The sequence below is a fragment of the Dendropsophus ebraccatus genome, chromosome 8, assembly GCF_027789765.1.
Source record: "Dendropsophus ebraccatus isolate aDenEbr1 chromosome 8, aDenEbr1.pat, whole genome shotgun sequence".
Lineage (NCBI taxonomy): Eukaryota > Metazoa > Chordata > Amphibia > Anura > Hylidae > Dendropsophus > Dendropsophus ebraccatus.
Genome location: NC_091461.1, coordinates 64,066,978 through 64,089,800, shown reverse-complemented (window position 1 = coordinate 64,089,800; position 22,823 = coordinate 64,066,978). Strand labels below are relative to the sequence as shown.

The window sequence follows — 22,823 nt, the reverse complement described above, 5'->3', positions numbered from 1 at the left end:
CTTGAAATTCTATCACATATTTTCACTTTGTCATGGGTTTTCTGCATTTATAATAATAATAATAATAATAATAATAATAATAATAATAATGTTATCCCCATTAAAGGAATATTCCCCATTAACCTTATTAAAGTGGTATTCCTATCTTAGCTTTTTAGCCCCTATCCATAACAAGCTTATTGATGGGAATCTGACTGCTGGGACTCCTACTAGTCTTGAAAACAAAGAGAGTCCCTCGAATTAAAGGAGAAGTCTGGCTCAGTGTCTCTCAGTGTCCCCCTGCCATCATCCTCTCCAGTAGCCACAGCCCGCACAGCTCTGGGAGTCGGGCCGTGACATCACCATGTTATCCAGGGAGTAAAGCCTTGATGCAGTAGTAAGGGCAGGGAAAAAAGCACTTTATAAGCATTTCCTGTAATAAGTGTATATTGGGGATTTGTATAACTTTTGGGGGGAAATTCATAAATCGCTGGACTTCTCCTTTAATAGATCTCTCACTTTGGCCTGCGCTGCATTCATTCACATCTCCATGCACCTGTTGCTACTTCCATAGACTTACTTACATGTGTCTCTGAGTCTAGTTTTCTGTAATATGAAAAGTTATAGTTCTATCTCTGCTTGCTGTCAGTGAATGCAGGCATAAGTACCTGTCTTTGTATCACAGCTCTGTATATTGGAAGTGTTATGGATGTTCTTAGTCTGGATGGAACTAGAATGTTTACATTCACAGTCAGCAAGCAGAGATCTAAACATACACTACACCCCGCGGTAAACAGATGCCTGTTTACTGTGCAATAGTAATTACAGCAGTGGGCAGGAAAGAAAGCTAAGAGGATGAGTACGCAAATAGACCAATCAGAAAATGCATGATGGGAAATATAGTTTCCTATCTTGGTTATAGATCAGCTTTTAGAAAAACTTGTAACTCAGGCATGGCAGCAGCTACAAAGATGCAGCTTTACCACAAAATTCATGCAGTAATCATAAGAAAAAAGTGCCATGTCCCCTGGTGCGGATTTATAATCCCACAATGTTTGAAGATTTTCTTTGGCTCTACATGTTTAGGGAAATAGGGAAAACTCTGCAGTTCTAAACCCGAACTATATTTGATTCTAGGTGCTCAGTCTGACAGCGAAGTGTCCTCTTATCACTCCACTGATATTAGCTTGGATCGTGGATACACCTCAGACTCAGAGGTATACACAGAACACAGCAAGCAATCCAAAATGCACCGATCAGTCACTGATGTGGATATGGCTAACAGTGGCTGGCTTGTGGTGAGTAGACTTCATATGATACTATTGAAATCAAATACACTAAAGTAGTTCCACGTAGTTAATTTTTTTTCAAGTCAGCTCATTCTTGCCCTCAAAAACAAGCACAATTTATATGTGGACCTGCACTCATTTCCCAAAGTGCAGTGTGCATGGGTGCATAAATCATGAAGTCCTTTGTAAATGAATGTGCAGTGTGCAGATGAAAGCTGATCATATTTGTGGTAGACTGCTTGCCACAAAGGCTCAGAGTTGTCCATTCTTAGGGAGCTATTTGACAGCTTTAGGTCACCTGTGAGTGAGCCTCTCAGCAAGTAAACACTCGCTGTTCTGATGTGGTGAAAAATCATTGGCTGTTTCCCCCACCACTCAGTGTAAGAGTCCTGTTACACCAACAAATTTATCGGACAGATTTTTTAAGCCAAAGCCAAGAACCGATTATAAAAAGAGAACAGGTCATGAAGGAAAGACTTGAGATTTCTCCTCTTTTTCAAATCCATTCCTGGTTTTGGCCGCAAAAATCTGTCGGATAAATCTGTTGGTGTAACAGGGCCCTAATAGAGGATTTAGCACAATCATTCATATGGACTAGTCACATGACTAATTGAGCCTTGTGAAGGCTATGTAAATAAGCATTGATCACCGAGATTGGTGCTTATTTACTGGTGGTCTCAAGCCATCTTGTATGTCTTAAGGCCAATGATTTTTGGAATGTCAGGATGGACATTTACTAATTAATTGGCTGGTTGCTGGCCCTATAACTGGGTTGCTTCCGTCATTGACAGCCCTATACATCCCATTCCAGTTTATGGAACATGTAATTGTATTGTCATATTTTTGCTGAAGTATTAGTATGGAGCTGTCTTGAAATCCTGCCTGTTATTTTATATAGTGAGGATGATGTGTTTTATGTCTGTGCAGGTTGCAAAGGAAGATGTGGATTCTTCTAAAATGTCATCAGTCATGAACAAGCCAGGAATAAACACTCCAGTAAACCAGTACAGTCTAACAGTCGGTCTAGACTTTGGCCCACATGATACTAAATCTCTCATGAAAAGTGTGGAATCTCTGTCTTTCATTGTCCGTGACGCTGCACATGTCACACCGGAGAACTTTGAGTTGTGCGTAAAGACAATTCGGGTCTTTGTAGAGGCGAGTCTTAATGGAGGTGTGTGTAAGTGTTGCTCAGACTTCTTCCTTTTTACAGAACCAATAGATGATTTGTTGGTGAGTTTGCTTTGTCTGGACATGCCATAACGTTATGGGCACCTGCAGCATGAAACCATTTATGTTCATAGGATACACGTTGTCCTGAAAAGGAGGATAATAAATGTTACACTGTGCATGTATTTTAAACTGCTTTTTGCCTGTCATACGCTTTGTTACTTGCAGTTCATTGTAGTAATAAAACTCATTTTGCCACTTTCAAAGGGTATAAATCACAAGAGAGGAGGGCAAAGAGTCACAAGTATGATAGCAAAGCTAATCGCTTTAAGAAGAAAAGTAAAGAGAAGGAAAATCCTGTGCGTCGTTCCCGGGTTTCCAATCAGCGCCAGTATCGTTCACATAGTGATGATGAGGAGGACGAGAGCGTGCCCGCCAGCTACCACACTGTGTCATTACAGGTTAGTCACGACGTAAGTATGGCAGGCCTTTCCTCCTCCTTCAAATCTTTCCATTTGTTCTGGATTACTAAGAAGAAATAAGGACTACTTAATTTCTTCCAGAAATTATTTTCCATTTTCTTGTGTTAAATCATTGGTTTCACATAACTATATGATTAACTTAACTCTTGCATTCATGAGCCATATATGATTGGCTTTATGATTTCCATGAATGATCATTCATGTAAACGGCAAAATAATAGGCTTGCAACACCATAAATTGACCCTTTCACTACCCAGTACCACCAGGCAATGTAAAAGTTATTCCTTTGCTGCCCTAGACCTACAGTACAAGGGAATTTTTCAAAATAACAGATTCACCATAATTTGGTTGCTGCATAGAAACAGTCTATATTTGCAATAGGTGAGGGCATCATCCTGTCTGATCTAACATGTGGAAACCTTCTGGGCTGGTTCCTTTTTCCAGTAGCTGTATGGATATTACTATAACATCTCCCATTCCCTCACAACTAAAGAGCTATTTTTTCTTGAAAATGTGACTTTGTGTGAGATAGTAATGCTGTCTCCTGCCATGGGATACTAGTGGTTTTTTTCTGTAACTTCCCATCCAAAGACTAGACTGTTAAAGTAAACCATCTATACACTGTTTACGGTAGAATTTTTTTGCAGGTTAGGGGTGGGAATAAAAAATGTCATTGTACTGCCAGCGTATTTCTTTAAATTTAAAAGTAGATATTCATGAATGATAAAAGATAGTGTTTCTAGTTGATTATACTGTAGCTAAAGTCATGCAGGATGATGGCAGATTTATCTGGTATTTTATGGAATACCAGTGTCTGAGTGATCTTCCAGCTTCCCAGGACACACTTGGCAATAATATCTATTTACAGGCATGTGGATCTTCTCTTTGTTTCTAAGGGTGCCTTCACACCTACCGTATCGCAGCAGAAAATCCGCTGCGGATCCGCAGCAGATTTAACTAACTGAATGAACACAGCATCAGATACGCACTGTAAAATCTGCTGCGGATCCGCAGCAGATTTTACAGTGCGTATCTAATGCTGTGTTCATTCATTTAGTTAAATCTGCTGCGGATCCGCAGCGGATTTTCTACTGCGATACGGTAGGTGTGAAGGCACCCTAAAACTTTACCTATGGGTTCTGGTGATAGATTCCTGTTTTCTTAGCTTTCCACAATATACCTGCCTCATTACACGGTGTTCAACTATTTCCCTGTTTTGGGGTGAATTTTGTCCTTAAATGTAAGCGGGCTTTGCTCTTCTGTGATCCCTTTCTTCCTTCAATGGAGGAGGACATGGCCTGCATTAGAGAAGCTTTTGTGAATGTCTATATATTTTCTTGTTCACGCACAAGATAGTAAGAATAGTTCTGGAAGCAATGATTTTGTTTTTGTTTTTTTTGCATATTAGCCTTTAATGATAAAATGTTTGTGTATCTGAATAAGACAGAGGACTGTATTCTTGTTTTTTTCATGTAAACATCTTGGCTTCCTTCCTTGTAGTCCAAAAAGGCTGTAAGTAAATTTTGCAGACCACAAGTACAATTTTGATCAGTGCATATAGAGAATACAGAGTAACAGGGAATATTGTTGTGCATTGTAGGTGTTGCATAACCTCATCAAATGTTTATAGACTAAAGCAGTGGATGACTGTGAAACATGCTATACAATATTAAAAAAAAAAAATCTCCTTTTAAATAACATTTCACATCATTCTGTTTATTTTAGCTTCTTGACCTGATGCACACACTACACACAAGGGCTGCCACAATTTACAGTTCTTGGGCAGAGGAACAGCGCCACCTAGAGACTGGCGGAGAGAAGATAACAGCAGACTCTAGGACACTGTGGTCAAACTGCTGGTGTCCATTGTTGCAAGGTGGGCTATCTCCTCACATCCCGCCAAAATAAAGTTTTGGTAGATGGTGCACAGATTATTCAGTGTGTCACATCTGTAGCCACAGTAAAGCAGAGAAGGAGCAGGACACCAAGCTGAGGAACCTTTTTAAGAAGTTGGACAAAACATGCATTATTTTGTGTGTAACAAATCATTGTACAGTGGTACCTTGGTTTAAGAGTAACTTGGTTTAAGAGCGTTTTGGTTTAAGAGCTCACAATTTTTCAAAATTGTGACTTGGTTTAACCCCTAGACGACCCTGGGCGTACCTGTACGTCCTGGGCCGCCTAGGGATGTTTAGAGCGGTGCCGCGGTCCTGGGTGCCGCTCGTAGCCCGGGACTGCGGCTATTAGCAGGCAATGTCTGATTGCTGTGCCTGCTTATTAAGTAATCGGATGCAGCTGTCAAAAGTTATTACTTACTGCAGCCCATCCCTGGGGGGCTTCTAGTATAAGTGTAAAAGTAAAAAAAAAAATTGTTATTAATAAAAATCCCCCTCCCCTAGTAAAAGTTTGAATCACCCCCCTTTCCCCATGTTATAAATAAAAATAAATAAAAAAATAAACATGTTTGTTATCGCCGCGTGCGTAATTGCCCGAACTATTTATTTATCATATTCCTGATCTCGCACGGTAAACAGCGTAAGTACAAAAAAATCCCAAAGTGCAAAATTGCACATTTTTGGTCACATCCAATCCAGAAAAATTGTAATAAAAGCGATCAAAAAGTCGCATATGCGCAATCAAGATACCGATAGAAAGCAAAGATCATAGCGCAAAGACTAACACCTCACACAGCCCCATAGACCAAAGGATAAAAGCGCTATAAGCATGGGAATAGAGCGATTTTAAGGAACATATATTTGTTAACAATGGTTTTAATTTTTTACCATCACATAAGAGAAAAGTTACACGTTATATATCGTTGTAATCGTAACAACTTGAGGAGCAAGCATAACAAGCCAGTTTTACCCCAGGGCGAGTGGCGTAAAAACAAAAACCACACAGACCTCTGACAGCAGCCCTGCTTCTCTATTCTAGCCTGTTGTACTACGCTACTGATTATGAGGATCTGTAGCTCCGGCCTGTATCTACAAACTGCTGCTGTGTTATCAGGCTTATGCAGTTACTGTACATTATACACCACATGCTGATTGCTATACTGTACAGTAATATCACATATCACAAGTGTTTGTTTCATTTGTTTTACATGTTCAGAATAAAGAAAAAAATCATTATTTTTGGGGTGTAGAACCAATTGTCTGCATTTCAATGATTTCTTTATGGGAAAATTTGCTTTGGTTTAAGAGTGGATTTGGATTACAAGCACAGTCCCGGAACGAATTGTTTTTCATTACAGGTAAAGACTGTGTTTTATTATCTAGTCTACTATGAAAATCTGTTTTGTTTTTCTCCTCCTTCATAGGGATAGCATGGCTCTGTTGTGATGCCCGACGCCAGGTCAGAATGCAAGCTCTTACTTACCTGCAGAGGGCACTTTTAGTTCATGATCTACAAACTTTAGATGCACTTGAATGGGAAGCGTGTTTTAACAAGGTAAATTTATTACATTTTTAGATTACTATATGGCATGAAGATCAGAGCTAGGTAATTTCTGGGAAAAATCTGTTTTTATACATTGTTATGGAGGCTTCCTTTTCTATTTAGCTGTTTTTAACAGCATTTACTGACATGGTCTACGAGGAGCCCCATGATCCATGATGACAATGTACAGGAGCTGTCCCCTTGAGATGAATGTAAAGCATTACTTGGCATACTCTGTGACCTTTAAAGAGGTCATTCCACAGGGAGCTGCTGTTGTCTTAAAGCCCTTTTACACAGGCTGATTATCTTTAATGAACGTTCACTTGGACGATAATCGGCTCGTGTAAAAGTGACTGATCAGCTGATGAGTGGGAATGTGCCCGCTCATTAGCTGATTGCATATTTTGCACTTATATAAAAATTTTCGCTATTGGAAAAACATCTACCTGTGTAAATAGGAGATATGCAGCTTATTGCAATATATTTAAGTGGCCGCACAAATGATGCAGTAGTGGTTTGTGCGGCCCAGCCTTCTGAAGATACTGCTAATGAACGCTGATCTGTACTCATTTGCAGCTTCATGTATCTTAAAGGATGCTTACACTCTTAGTAATAGTAATATTGGCATATGCTCAAGATTTTTAGTCAGAGCTCAGCGCTGGAAGCTTAGTCCTGATTTGTCAATCAAAATGAGAGAGGGAGGATGAGGAAGTGGAGAGGTTCCTTTCTGTGGGACCTCAGGGCTTGGCACCCCCTCTCTGTGTTATGTAATGAAGTTTGATGTTAGGGCACAAACACCTATGTAGTATTACCTGTGATTGTATATGCTGCAGGCAGCTGACAGGCCCCTATTAAATTAAATTCTCCCTATTTTTATTTTATCTATATTATCATTTTATTCTTTTACGTCATATAGACCTAATGGGACACAGATTGCCAAATTGACAATGCATTTGGAAACAAATACACAGAAGCCTATTGTTGTGATAGCTCTGCATAGTTTAATAAAGGGTTGCTTTTTCTAATACATTTTTCCATTTGTCTTTAAATAGGTGCTCTTTCCACTGTTAACAAAGCTTTTAGAGAACATTAGTCCAGCCGATGTGGGAGGCATGGAAGAAACAAGAATGAGAGCCTCCACCTTGCTATCTAAAGTATGTATGATTATATATATATATATATATATATATATATATATATATATATATATATATATATATACACACACACAAAAAAAAGTAAAAATATATGTGTGTGCGTGTGTGTGTATATATATATATATATATATATATATATATATATATAATATATACACACATACACTGCCGTTCAAAAGTTTGGGGTCACCCAAACAATTTTGTGTTTTCCATGAAAAGTCACACTTCTTCACCACCATACGTTGTGAAATGAATAGAAAATGGTCAAGACATTGACAAGGTTAGAAATAATGATTTGTATTTGAAATAACATTGTTTTTACATCAAACTTTGCTTTCGTCAAAGAATCCACCTTTTACAGCAATTACAGCATTGCACACCTTTGGCATTCTAGCTATTATTCTGTTGAGGTAAACTGGAGAAATTGCACCCCACGCTTCTAGAAGCAGCTCCCACAAGTTGGATTGGTTGGATGGACACTTCTGGCGTACCATACGGTCAAGCTGCTCCCACAACAGCTCAATGGGGTTCAGATCTGGTGACTCCACTGGCCACTCCATTACTGATAGAATACCAGCTGCCTGCTTCTGCTGTAAATAGTTCTTGCACAATTTGGAGGTGTGTTTAGGGTCATTGTCCTGTTGTAGGATGAAATTGGCTCCAATCAAGCGCTGTCCACTGGGTATGGCATGGCGTTGCAAAATTGAGTGATAGCCTTCCTTATTCAGAATCCCTTTTACCCTGTACAAATCTCCCACCTTACCAGCACCAAAGCAACCCCAGACCATCACATTACCTCCACCATGCTTAACAGATGGCGTCAGGCATTCTTCCAGCATCTTTTCATTTGTTCTGCGTCTCACAAACGTTCTTCTTTGTGATCCAAACACCTCAAACTTGGATTTATCCGTCCACAACATTTTTTTCCAGTCTTCCTCTGTCCAATGTCTGTGTTCTTTTGCCCAATTTAATCTTTTTCTTTTATTGGCCAGTCTCAGATATAGCTTTTTCTTTGCCGCCCTGAAGCCCAAAATCCCGCAGCCGCCTCTTCACTGTAGATGTTGACACTGGTGTTTTGCGGGTACTATTTAATGAAGATGCCAGTTGGGGACCTGTGAGGCGTCTGTTTCTCAAACTCTAATGTGATTATCTTCTTGCTTAGTTGTGCAACGCGGCCTTCCACTTCTTTTTCTACTCTGGTTAGAGCCTGTTTGTGCTGTCCTCTGAAGGGAGTAGTACACAGCGTTGTAGAAAAACTTCAATTTCTTAGCAATTTCTCGCATGGAATAGCCTTCATTTCTAAGAACAAGAATAGACTGTCGAGTTTCAGATGAAAGTTCTCTTTTTCTGGCCATTTTGAGCGTTTAATTGACCCCACAAATGTGATGCTCCAGAAATTCAATCTGCTCAAAGGAAGGTCAGTTTTGTAGCTTCTCTAACGAGCTACACTGTTTTCAGATGTGTGAACATGATTGCACAAGGGTTTTCTAATCATCAATTAGCCTTCTGAGCCAATGAGCAAACACATTGTACCATTAGAACACTGGAGTGATAGTTGCTGGAAATGGGCCTCTATACACCTATGTAGATATTGCACCAAAAAACAGACATTTGCAGCTAGAATAGTCATTTACCACATTAGCAATGTGTAGAGTGTATTTCTTTAAAGTTAGCACTAGTTTAAAGTTATCTTCATTGAAAAGTACAGTGCTTTTCCTTCAAAAATAAGGACATTTCAATGTGACCCCAAACTTTTGAACGGTAGTGTGTGTGTGTGTGTGTGTGTATATATATATATATATATATATATATATATATATATATATATATATATATATATCTCCATAAAGCTTCAATTACTATATTTCATGCCATATTCCCGACATAAAAATCATTGTAAGGAGCTTTGTGTTTGCAGCAAAATTGCATGGATTGCTCCATTTTCACCCCTGTTGCTTACACTTTGTTAATCCAATTTATTGTTAAAAAAAAAAAAAATCTTTTAATCCAGTAGGCTGTGTATGTGCATAACTGCTGAATAATGTTCTTTTTTTTTTTTTTAACAAACAATCTTAAAAGGATTTTAAATACCACCAAGCTGCTTGTTTCTTGTCTGTGATGTATCTGTGGTTAGAGCAAAATTTTCCATTGGTAGGTAATTGACTGGGAAATGCAAGATAGGGCAGCACGGTGCCTCACTGGTTAGCACTGTAGCCTTGCAGCGCTGGAGTCCTGGGTTCAAATCCTACCAAGGGCAACATCTGCAACAAACAATCTTAAAGTGACTCTACCCACAATCTGTCCCCCCCCAAACCACTTGTACCTTCGGATAGTGGCTTTTAATCCAAGATCTGTCCCGGGGTCCGTTCGGCAGGGGATGCAGTTATTGTCCTAAAAACAACTTTTAATCCTGCAGCGCTGTGTATAACGGCTTACATTTGTATATGCATTAGGCTGGCACAACCTCTACGTCCTTCCTCCCCACCCTCCTCATCATTAGGAATGATCCAGGAACATTTACTGCTGTTTGAGCTTTGCACAGGTGTATTAATGATCCAGCCCATGTTCATTATACACGCAATTTGCCTGGAGCATTTCTAATGATGAGGAGGGTGGGGAGGAAGGACAGAGAGGGTGTGCCAGCCTAATGCATATACAAATGTAAGCCCCGGCCGTTAGAGACAGCGCTGCGGGATTAAAAGTTGTTTTTATGACAATAACTGCATCCCCTGCCGAATGGACCCCAGGACAGATCTTGGATTAAAAGCAGCTATCTGAAGGTACAAGTGGTTTGGGGGGGGGGTCAGATTGTGGGTACAGAGTCGCTTTAAAAGGTTTTTGAATACTACCAAGCTGCTTGTTTCTTGTTTGTGATGTATCTGTGGTTCGAGCAAAATTTTCCATTGGTAGGTATGTTCTCTCCGTGTTTGCGTGGGTTTCCTTCAGGTACTCCGGTTACCCGAAAAACATACAGATAGTTGAAGCTCTGTGGAATCTGTGTGCGCTATACAAACAAAAAAACATTAAATAAACATTAAACATTAACAGATATCTGTAATTCCATCCTACAGTACATTGTGCCATCCCACCATCATTAATTTATGTAGTATATATTTATGTCTGCAGATTAGGTTTCTATGTTAAAAAAAAAACAACAATATTTAAAAGGAACCCATCATTTTAGTTCTGCTATCCTGTGAAAAATGTTAAATTTGCTCTGGATGTCTTCTGTATGCATTACATGTGACTTTCTTCATACAAGATTTGACAGCATGGACCTATAGATAGGTGTAATGAGTCTATGACTGATTTTCTTAAACAACGGGGGAGATTTATCAAACATGGTGTAAAGTAAAACTATCTCGGTTGCCCCTAGCAACCAATCAGATTCCACTTTTTATTCCTCACAGACTCTTTGGAAAATGAAAGGTGGAATCTGATTGGTTGCTAGGGGCAACTGAGCCAATTCTACTTTACATGTTTGATAAATCTCCCCCAACATTTCTACCCTTATTGTTTTGCTTTGTTCCTCTACAATGCAGTTACAGTTGTTCTTCTCTTCCCTAGGTCTTCCTGCAGCATTTGTCTCCTTTGCTGTCTCTTTCTACATTTGCAGCACTGTGGTTAACAATATTAGACTTCATGGACAAGTACATGCATGCTGGCTCAAGTGACTTACTGGTATGTGTGAGAACCGTATCATTTATTTATTTAGGCTGCATATTTTCTTTGCACATTAAGGTCCTTTCAGACAGCCTGATTTGCAGCCATCTAGGGAAGCATCTGTGCTTGTTTGCAGTGCCTTCACACAGTACAGCTAATCGAGCAGTCGGGCTGCACAAGTGATCATAGTACCGTACATGCAGCCATTTAAATACATTGCCATCGGCAGCCTTTACCTGTTTACACAGAGAGATATGCGGCCGGGAAACTATTATTTTTAGGGCTGCACAAAAGACGCAATCAGCTGAAAAGCGTGTGTTTAACCGCTCGTCTGCTGATCACTGGCACTTTCTAGCACAGAATTAGGTGGGACCGCTGTCCCCCAATAGATGGTGTTAGAGGAGAGAAGGATCCAGCACATTGCATTTCACCTGCACAGTAGCTATCCTGTGTACAGCTACCTTATTTTTATTTCAGAATGCAAGCTGCCATTCCTGCTTCTGCTAACAAGACAACTACTGCACACTGATATTAGAGGACTGCTTTTATGTAGCTTTTACATAAACACATTTTGCAGGCAGACAGATAAAAATGACAATGCACTAAGTAAGAAGTGCCGAGCACTCCAAGGCACTGGCCCAGATGTATCAGTCTCTTTAAGACAAAAATGTAGCATGTTTTTTTGCTTGTCAAATAATAACGAATAGTAGTAGTTCTTAACAAAAGAACAAACTGATCCACAAAGGAATCACAAAAAATGCAGGACAATCCAGAGTAAATGTTATTATATTCTTTATTCAAGTACTTTAATTTAATAAAAGGTTGAGTAGGTGAGTGGGACTGGGGTCAATACATGCATCCTCCTTGGCTAATCTATTGGTAGTATGTGTTGGTGATTTCACCTGTTTGTGCGGTATTTACCTTGCACTTATCTGGCAATTCATTTGGCACTGTGCCTGTTTACATTTTTCTTCTGTCACTTATATTTAAACTACTTGTAAAACTTCTTTTCTGCCATCTAGTGGAGGTTGCCTGTATTGTAATACCTATCTATTTTCTATTCAGCAATCTTGTTGCATGTGCAATATATGACTTTATGAAATACATATATATGTCCCCTTTCTCTTCTGTATGGTTCTGTTTCATGTCCCTTTTTGTTTTAATGAACTTTTATTAAATTAAAGTACTTGAATAAAGAATATAATAACATTTACTCTGGATTGTCCTGCATTTTTTGTGATTCCTTTGTGGATCAGTTTGTTCTTTTGTTAAGTATTATAGGTGCGTCTGGACCCATATTTATTTGGGCACCTGTTTCTGTTCGAATAGTAGTAGTTCTGTAAAATAAAAGCAGAGCTGTAATTGGTTGATATTTGTCTGATTGATAAATCTCACTGTGTCACCGTGTCACAAAATGTTTTATAGTTTAGCATCCATCTGTCCGTTATACAGGAACCTTTCAGAATCCCCCCATAGTCACTTTGCGTTAAGTCTTAAAACTCTGATTTCCTTCAGGTTTTCCAACAACCATTCCATAAAGGTCTGTGTATTCTTAGGATCATCAAAGCCTATTTTCTTTAAAAAAAAACTAAGGAATATATATATAATATTATATTATATTCCTGTCTCCAGGTGCAGCAAGCTGACATACACAGTTGAACCACATTATTATGACTACTTCCTACTTTTAATGTCATGGCTGTCTAGCTTCTGTCTGTGCTGCACTCAATGGTTACTTTAGAAATTATCTGGTGGTCATATGATGTGACTCAACTGTTTATTACATACACACTGTTACCAGTTTAAGCAAGTATTACCATAGGCTCAGAACTGCTGTAATGTTTGACAGCCACGAGAGATACACGTTAGCATTGAAGTGGCTCTCTGCAGTGAAACCTGCTACAATCAGGAACTTTTGACATGACATAAGACATGGTAAAGGTAAGTACAAATGACAGTAACTCTTTAAAAAGAAAAAAAAACTTTGACATGTCAGAGACATTTCAAAAGTTTTTAATTGGTTGAGGTCTGAGTGTTCAAACTGCAACCGACTGAAAGAACAAGCTAATAGAAGTCGCGCTTGGTGCATTGCTCTCCAAGCTGTATCATCTATGTCATGTAAAGGGACAGCCACATAATAAAAGGTGCGTCTTCTCATATACACACAGAGCAGGGAGCGGACCGCGCAGAATAACTGCATGACTTTGCACAAATGCTACTAATACAGTGATGCGGGTAAGAATGCTAGTAAACATTTAAGAGACTGTGAGCTATGCTGTGTACATCAGACAACTCATCAGCAGGGGTGCTGAGAGTCAAACCCACACCAATCTAACAGTGATGGCCCTTTGTCTGGTATGAGGCAGGGCATCCAGGAAACCTACAAAGCATAATAGGCACCTAAGCCATATTAAAAGCACCCAGGGTATATATTTCGCTATCCTCCATTTTTTTGTTACATGCTTTGTAAATTATATCAGAAACAATTCAATAGCCTTTTGGAATCTGATTTTCTCCAACTGCAACTAATATTGATGAGAACCCTAGAGCCATGAAGCTGCAGGAGATGGAGGAGGGAGGGAGCTAAAAGTCTAGATACCTATATAACTGATAAAGATTCTATAGATAAACTTACTGCTTACAATCAGGATATCTATCATCATGTATTGCGCTATAACTACAGTGTGCAAAATTTTGTTTCAGTTGGAGGCAATACCCGAATCCTTGAAGAATATGCTGCTAGTAATGGACACAGCTGGAATATTCCACAGTGCAGATTCCCGAACTGGATATTCAGATCTATGGGAGATCACATGGGAGAGGATAGACTGCTTCCTACCTCGGCTCAGAGAGGAGCTTTTCAAGCAGACTGTAATACAGGGTACATGTATTTTCTTTATATGCATGTGTATGAATGATTTTTTTGCAGCAGCTGTAATCTTAGCTTTACTTCCCACCAAAAACAACATCTACAAAGAGTTTGCATGTCCTCCCCGTGGCTTTCTTCTAGGTAAACCAATTTCCTCAGAGACTAAAAAACATACAGATACTTCTATTTAGATTATGAGCTCCATTGATGACAGGGACCACTTTAAGCAATGACAAGTGATGTAATGCGCTGTGGAATAAGTTGGCTCTATGTAAATGAGAGAGTTACTAGAATTATTATTAAGAAAGTAAGAACACCTTTAGTAGACAAATGATATCTCACATGCTGGTATACCATTGGAACCCCCAGGGATACCACTGCTCATTATGTTTTATAGATCTCATGAGGACATTGTGCTTGGATGTCTACCTAGTGTCTGGTTAAAAGGAAAAAGTTGCCAGGTTGGGGGGATTTTATCAAGTTTAAAAGAAAAAGTGTTTAGCTGAAAGATGTTATCTCTTCTGGCTGTACCATTTGTCCAGGAGCTGTAGTTGCAACCCAATGAGCTCCCAGATGATAAAGTAGAATACAGTACTGATGTTTTCCTTTAGGCACAAAGGAGTAATGTATTATAATTTTGTTATACTTGTATACTATACCTAACAGTTATTTTTTCTTATTCAGATTCCCCCCATGTTGCTGCAACTGAATCACATCCTCAGAAAACACTAATGGCCCCCAGTATAGTACCTGTTTCTACAGAGCCCAAACCTGTCGCCCAGATAGTCCAGCCAGAGAGGCCAACGGAGCAAGCACATTTTGGTAATGTAAAATAAGCATCTGGCTATGGGCTAGTTGGAGGTCTATAGAATAGCTTAATACATTGCTGAATACTGTACCCTATGTGACTTAAACATTGTAGATGTGATTGACTGTCTCTTGTCATTACCAGAGTTTAGCATAGTGTGTTACTATAAGGATGTATGTGGATTGCAATAGGCTGCCCGGTTATGTGAGCAAAGATATATTATTAATAATGATCTTTATGTAAACAAGACATGCCCTATTCACATAGGGTATTGTAACACATAGTAGTTAATCTGTGCATACGTTCCTAGAAGAAGTAACAGAACAACGATACAACATGATGCTCCAGAATTGTTGTTTCATGGGCAAAACAAGTATTTACCAAAACAGACATGGATGGTAACATGCCTTCAGTGACCAGGGTCAGAGCGAATGCAGAGTCCAGACTTTAGTCCCCTTGGTGCAGCTGTTAGCAGCAGCTGCAGAAGCTAGGTGGTTAGAAGGAAGCTTCATGCCAGTCTTTCTGAGCTCTAGCCACCAAAACACTACTTCTATTATAGTGCAGAAGAAAAATCAGTCTTTGAGCTTGGTCATGTTGTAGAGAGCTGTAACATCTCCTTCCCCCTGCGTACAAATGCACAGGTGTGATATTTGGATGCAGAGCTCAACCAAGCAGGGATAAGGATGAGAGGTGCAGCGAGGTGGTGTTAGGGCCCTCAGAACTTTCTCTTTTACGCCTTGCACCAGAGAATTAAAACATTTTTTCCACATTTTAGAAGCACAGATGAATATATAAAAGATACTGTGTGTCTCTTTGACCTTACAGCTAACAGTTCATACATCATAAGTGTCTCAAAGGAGTTATCCAGTGAAAACCTTTTTCTTTCATCTCTGGCCGAGACAGGAACTCTGTCTCGGTTTTCTATGAATCCCCATAGAAAACCTCTCCGGCTCTGGACAGTTTCTGTCTCGGACAGAGATGTCAGCAGAGAGCGCTGTGTCAGACTGTAAAGAAAACAACATTTCCTGCAGGACATACAGCAGCTGATAAGTATGGGAAGACTTGAGATTTTTTGAATAGAAAGTAAATTACAAATCTATATAACTTTCTGATATCAGTTGATTTGAAAGAAAAAGATTTTTACTGAACAACTCTTTTAAAGGATTACCCTTTTAAGTATAATGCACATAGAGATAAACTGTGTATAATATTACATTCAGCAATGTGACATTCATCTTGCAGTATGAACTAGGTTATTTCACTTTGGCTGATATTGTAGACTACATTCTGATCATAGCCTGACAAGTAGGTGTTTCCGTCTACAGTGTAAATTAACATAAAACCATGTACTTGCATGTTAAGCTACAACTTGTGTAATTTCACCAGAAAATGTTTAGAAGCACTTAAAGAGAACATGTCAGCACTCAGACTTGACCCAAGGTGCTGACTAGAGATGAGCGAATTTACAATAGGAATGAAGTGAAGGGCTTTGTTCCTATCTGCATTCTGCTCATCAGGCCGCAGGCTTTGAAGTCTGCTTTACTTTGTGCCGCTCCTCCCCAGGTGCTGGGAAAAGATGGATTCAGTCCTGGAAAACTTCTCCCAGTTTCCTAGGACTGGATTCATCTTTTCCCAGCACCCGGGGAGGGGCCCACGGCCTGGTGAGCAGAATGCTGATAGTAACAAAGTGCTTCCCTTAATTCCTACTGTAAATTCACTCATCTCTGGTGCTGACAGTGTGATACATATGACCCTGCCCTAGTGGACATAGTACCTTTTTGTTTAGCTCTCTGAGAAGGAGATTCCGCTCAATCTCTGGCTCTTCCTCCAGTGTGTGGTGCTGATGTCAAGGACTGCATGTGTCCTGCTTCCCAACTGAGGGAATTGGCCTCATCTGCTTAGTGAGCCTGCGCCTGGCTACAGGTTTAGGACCTGGGATTGGGTTGCTGAGTGCTTCCTTTAAATCTTTCTTTGTTTTTTCGTCTTCATTTCTTGTTAGGGAAGGCATTAAAGTCAGACACTATAAAGCCATTAGATTTATTGTCTGTGTATACGCTATAGTTATTATGGTAACAATTTGCCTTGGATTTGTTTCACAGATTCTGAATCTACAAGCCCAGGACTATCTGCAGTACCAGGATCTAGTCCTTCCTGTACTACAATAAGGATGAGCCCTGTGACAGATATACCTCCCCCTATAGCTCAGCCTCCTCTCATCTTGCATCCCTTGACGTCCCCATTACAGGTTGGAGTTCCACCAATGTCGTTGCCGATCATCCTTAATCCAGCTTTAATAGAAGCTACCTCTCCTGTACCTCTCTTGTCCACACCTCGGCCCGCCGAAACGTCACCAGTCTCAGAAGTCAACTGATCCCTCGGTGATGACGTATGCTTGATTTACACATGAACTTACAGTGGCACTGGCATGAAAACCGGCAGTCACTTTTATTTAAGAGACATAATAATTCTTCTAAAGTAACTAGACATTGATAGAACACAATCACAGTGGATGAAATCTAGAATAAGCAAGCTTCTCCCTGTACACCCTCCTTATTGACTCTAGCCAGTCCAACAATCAAGCAATTCTAATGAACTCTGTACACTGTAAAGACATTTTATAATGCAAAGGAAAGAATGGCTTGATATGTACATGTAATGTTACATTGTTGGGATTTATTCGGTGAGCTCCTGTCCCTTATTTCAGATGAATGTGTGAGAGCCATTGCTTGTGCTTAGACATTCCTTGTATAAAACATCTTCAGCAAGATTCATTTTCCCTAAATATACATCTGTCCCCTCATGTTGTCCATGGCCTGGCCCTTAGTTGGCAATGTCCTTTTTATCCTTAGTGTTACCAGGACTAAACAGATCTGAGGGCCCCAGGTGGTGCCTAACTAGAACTATTTTCTACTATATAAAAAGATCTTGTTGACAGATTACTGAAAAGATTGGTTCTTGGAGTCTGCAGAGTTTCGTCCACCCCTGGTTTAGACTGTTCTGTAGCATGCTGCTATTATGAAAATTTCTACACCACCAAAGGATACAGGTGCTATTTTACTTCTGTCTACACAAAGTAATGTATAACGTAATGTCTGATACGTGTTTGCCAATGTGCACAGTGGATTCAAACATTGATATGCAGCAGCTGCAGTTGTTGTAGTTTAATTGATGTTTGTAAGCAGTGCTGACAGCACAAGATGGGTGAGGTGTAATGCAGTGTGCTGCTTGCATGACTGAGAGAGAGAGAAGATTTAAAGGGGGCAATCCAGGAAGAGAAAAAACTCAGTTACTTTCTTTCAAAAACAACACCGCACCAGACCTCTGGATGTGTGTGCTATTACAGTTCATATTCATTCACTTCAGTAGAACTGAGGAGAAGAGTGGTGCTGTTTCTGGAAGAAAGCGGGCATGTATTTCTATAGAAAAAACACTCCCAACACCTCCAAACGGGTATACCGGGCGCAGGTCCAAGTAAGGAAATAGATGATGCGATAGATGATGAGATAAGAACGTGTTTATTGCGATCCAAAGCGTTTCCAAACCGTTTCTTTTTCAAGAGTAAATGTATTTCTAAGCCTGGAAGAGCCTTTTAATGCCTCTTGTGCTACGATTGCTGGTGTCTCCTGGGCGGACCCTTGATGAAGAAAAAGAAAACTCCTTTCCATAGCGTACCTATACACTGAGGTGTGTGTCAACTGCTTTTCCCCTCGCCTGTCAGCAGTTTTCAGGGGTCAGAACTGTAGACAGACTCCTTTTAACAACTGTGTTAGCTGTAAAACTTGTGACTGTAACTATCATGAGAGGATGAAGATGACTACAAGGGGATTAAAACACTTGCATTTAACCACAGTAACAGTGCATGCATACTGTACTTCCCAGAATGCTGCAAATACCGAAGCAATCCTAATGATCTGCTAAATTATTCAGAATGTTTGCACAGACATTTAACTTTTTAAATGTTATCACTGTATTTTTAACCATTTGTAAAAAAAAAATCCCCCCAATTGCCTACACCCCAATTATGTTTTTGTTGTTTTTTTTTTAGCCCATTGTATTGCTAGCCCAAGTAATCTCAAATTATTATGGATCAGTAAATATGAACAAGTTTACATCAACGTTCAGCTGTTATTTGTGTCATTTTAGATTTTACCATGCCATTTGTTTTGCCAATGCCATGTCATCCTCATTGAGGAGAGTTCTTGGCGCAATTATTAAAATATTGTTTTATTTCTCCCTTTTTCTTCTCTTTTGTATCTTTGTTATGCCTAAGATGAAACAGGTTTCATGTAATTTCCCTGTCTGTCATGTATTTTGTGTTCTATGGCTGCTCATACTGAAGTCTAAGGCTGAAAGACATTGTAACCCATGTGTTATACAAAGACAAAGCAGATAAGTAAATATATACAGACAACACAATGTACATAACAAATGCAGGATTAAATTGTACTTTTTATGATGTAATAAAGTCATGGGATGTTTAATGTAATGCTCTGTTGTATTACATGCTGTGTGCTGTCTGAAGATGGGGATGTTGTCTTTGTTTCTTGAGTCAGTTATAATTCTCATTTTTTGCTGTGTAAAGATTGAGCACAACAGCCTAATGCCCCTATTCCACCGGTCGGATACAGCAGCGTCTGTTGCCGATGCTCCTATTCAACGGAGCGATGGCAGCAGATCGTTGCTGTATCAGTCGCTTGTTTTTCAACATGTTGAAAAACAAACGACTGCAACGATCAGCCGATATGAACGATGTCGGCTGATCGTTGCACTCTATTCCATGGAACGATTATCGTTCGTAACGGCCGATATCGGCCGAATACGAACGACATTTGTTCCGTGGAATAGGGCCTTTTAGGGAGTCCAGGAAAACATTGATACAGCTTAGGGCCAGGTTCAGACTATGTAACTGTGCGGCTGTATTTGCGGCTGTAATTGTGCGGCGGTATTTTTGGTGGTTCATGCATACGCTGGAAAGTATAGGATATACGGCTGCACAGTGCACACTATGTATAAATCTACGGCCCGATCGTAAACGGACCCGTAAAAAATGAACAAGACCATTGTTTGCGGCTGGACATGCGGCCGTGGATTGACAGGCGGTCCGTACAGAATACTTCAAAAATAGCCGGCAATGATGCCGAATGCCGATGCCTCTAATAGTTAATATATTAAATTAATAAAACACATTTTCTTTGTAATAAAGTCCCTTTCGTTGGTCAATAATTTAATTCTAACGAATCCATCATTTTGCAATTAAATATACTGTTAAAATAAATAGATATATAAATAAATGTATATTTATATATATATATTTATTTTTTGACAGTATATTTAATTGCACAATGATGGATTCGTTAGAATTAAATTATTGAACAACGAAACTGAATTTATTTAATCGAAAATGTGTTTTATTAATTAAATATTAATTAGTACAGGAAGCTCCATAAGCCGTTAATTCATATTCCCGGTAATAGAGCATTCTGTGTTAATCATCACTTTACTTTAATGAAAACATCAAATGTTTCTTCTAATTATGTTATCACAATAGCATTATTAGAAGAAACATTTAGAATTATATGTGCGCTCAGCTGATCGGCTGATCGGCTCAGCGCACATATAATGAGTCGGTCCGCAGTACAGTGACTTCATTGTGCTGCGGACCAGCGAAGAGGACACATCGGGGTGAGTATACAGCTCTCCCCACCCCCTCCCCAGCACTGCTCCCCTCCCAGCAAGGAAGGGGGGTCAGTTAACCCCTTCCTTGCTAGGATGGGTGCAGTCTGACATCAGTCTGGCCCCCAAGGGGTTAAGGGGGATGCAATACATCCTCCCTTAACTCCTTGGGGGCCAGACTGTAAGCAGCGATCTGTAAAGATGCTGCATACTGTAAGGTGCACAACACCGCTCACAATGATGGGTGTTGTGCTCCTGTTTGTGTGTTTTTTGTGTCTTTCTCCCTTTTTGTTTTTCAGATATCGGTATCCTGGGGATTACGTCGGATTCCGTGGACTACGTCGATGACCAGCGTTTTTTTATTTTTTTAATAAAATGGTCAATGAGGGGTGTGGGGGTGTTTTTATTTGAATAAAAAAAATGTTTAACTTGTGTCTTGTCTTTATTTCTTTACTTTATAGACTTAGTAAGTGGAAGCCGTCTAATAGACGGAATCCATTACTAAGTTGGGGCCTAGTGTTAGCCGGTATAAAATGGCTAACACTAACCCCCTATTATTACCCCAGTACCCAATGCCACCAGGGGTACTGGGAAGAGCCGGGTGCCAGTGGTCCCGGAGCTTCAAAATTGGCGCTCCTGGACTGGGCGGCAGCAGGCTGGTAGGCTGGGGAGGGCCTAAACCAATGGCTCTTCTCACCCTGGTGTTACCAGGCTGCTGTCGTTTGGTTTTTAACCCGGCTGGGTATAAAAATAGGGGGGACACTATGCGGTTTTTTTTTTTAAATAATAAAAAAAAAACGCATAGGGTCCCCCCTATTTTTTATAACCAGCTGGGTTAAAAACCAAACGACAGCAGCCTGGTAACACCAGGGTGGGAAGAGCCATTGGTTTAGGCCCTCCCCAGCCTAAATCTTACCAGTCTGCTGCCGCCCGGTCCAGGAGCGCCAATTTTGACGATCCGGGACCACTGGCACCCGGCTCTTCCCAGTACCCCTGGGGACATTGGGTACTGGGGTAATAATAGGGGGTTAGTGTTAGCCATTTTATACCGGCTAACACTAGGCCCCAACTTAGTAATGGATTCCGTCTTCTAGACGGCTTCCACTACTAAGTCTATAAAGTAAAGAAATAAAGACAAGACACAAGTTAAAAAAATTTTTTATTCAAATAAAAACACCCCCACACCCCTCATTGACCATTTTATTATATAAAAAAAAAAAACCGCTGGTCATCGACGTAGTTCACGGAATCCGACGTAATCCCCAGGATACCGATATCTGAAAAACAAAAAGGGAGAAACACACAAAAAACACACAAACAGGAGCACAACACCCATCATTGTGAGCGGTGTTGTGCACCTTACAGTATGCAGCATCTTTACAGATCGCTGCTTACAGTCTGGCCCCCAAGGGGTTAAGGGAGGATGTATTGCATCCCCCTTAACCCCCTGGGGGCCAGACTGATGTCAGACTGCACCCATCCCAGCAAGGAAGGGGTTAACTGACCCCCCCTTCCTTGCTGGGAGGGGTGCAGTGCTGGGGAGGGGGTGGGGAGAGCTCTATACTCACCCCGATGTGTCCTCTTCGCTGGTCCGCAGCACAATGAAGTCACTGTACTGCGGACCGGCTCATCATATGTGCGCTCAGCCAATCAGCTGAGCGCACATATAATTCTAAATCTTTCTTCTAATAATGCTATTGTGATAACATAATTAGAAGAAACATTTGATGTTTTCATTAAAGTAAAGTGATGATTAGTACAGAATGCTCTTTTGCCGGCAATATGAATTAACGGCTTATGGAGCTTCCTGTACTAATTAATATTTAATTAATAAAACACATTTTCGATTAAATAAATTCAGTTTCGTTGTTCAATAATTTAATTCTAACGAATCCATCATTTTGCTATTAAATATACTGTCAAAAAATAAATATATAAATATACATTTATTTATATATCTATTTATTTTAACAGTATATTTAATTGCAAAATGATGAATTCGTTTAAATTTAATTATTGAACAATAAAAGGGACTTTATTACAAAGAAAATGTGTTTTATTATTTTAATAGATTAACCATGAGAGACATCGGCTATAGTGCAGAGGATTGCAAACCCCGGTAATAGCAATTCATGTAAACTGTGTTCCCTGCTTTCCCAGATGCATCCAGAGGTGTTTGCATCACTTTCTTAAGATTTTATTTGTTATTTTTAGTTGAACCAGATTTCCAAGTAAATGACCGTATGTTTTGAGCCGCATGTCTATTTTTTCCCACGGCCGTAGTTTCATCCGCA

At 39.9% G+C, this 22,823-nt stretch overlaps 1 protein-coding gene across 1 annotated transcript in view; it reads left to right on the top strand.

Annotated features, from left to right (window-relative positions):
• Positions 1-19,342, top strand: part of GBF1 (golgi brefeldin A resistant guanine nucleotide exchange factor 1) — a 134,469-nt gene extending 115,127 nt beyond the window's left edge. Inside the window, exons 28-37 of the mRNA XM_069981850.1 lie at positions 1,117-1,277; positions 2,196-2,442; positions 2,706-2,899; positions 4,647-4,797; positions 6,241-6,371; positions 7,412-7,513; positions 11,084-11,197; positions 13,883-14,060; positions 14,733-14,870; positions 16,956-19,342. Coding sequence (XP_069837951.1) covers positions 1,117-1,277; positions 2,196-2,442; positions 2,706-2,899; positions 4,647-4,797; positions 6,241-6,371; positions 7,412-7,513; positions 11,084-11,197; positions 13,883-14,060; positions 14,733-14,870; positions 16,956-17,227 — 1,688 coding nt within the window. The 3' untranslated portion in view covers positions 17,228-19,342. The remainder of the gene's footprint in view (positions 1-1,116; positions 1,278-2,195; positions 2,443-2,705; positions 2,900-4,646; positions 4,798-6,240; positions 6,372-7,411; positions 7,514-11,083; positions 11,198-13,882; positions 14,061-14,732; positions 14,871-16,955) is intronic.
• The last annotated feature ends 3,481 nt before the right edge of the window (positions 19,343-22,823 follow it).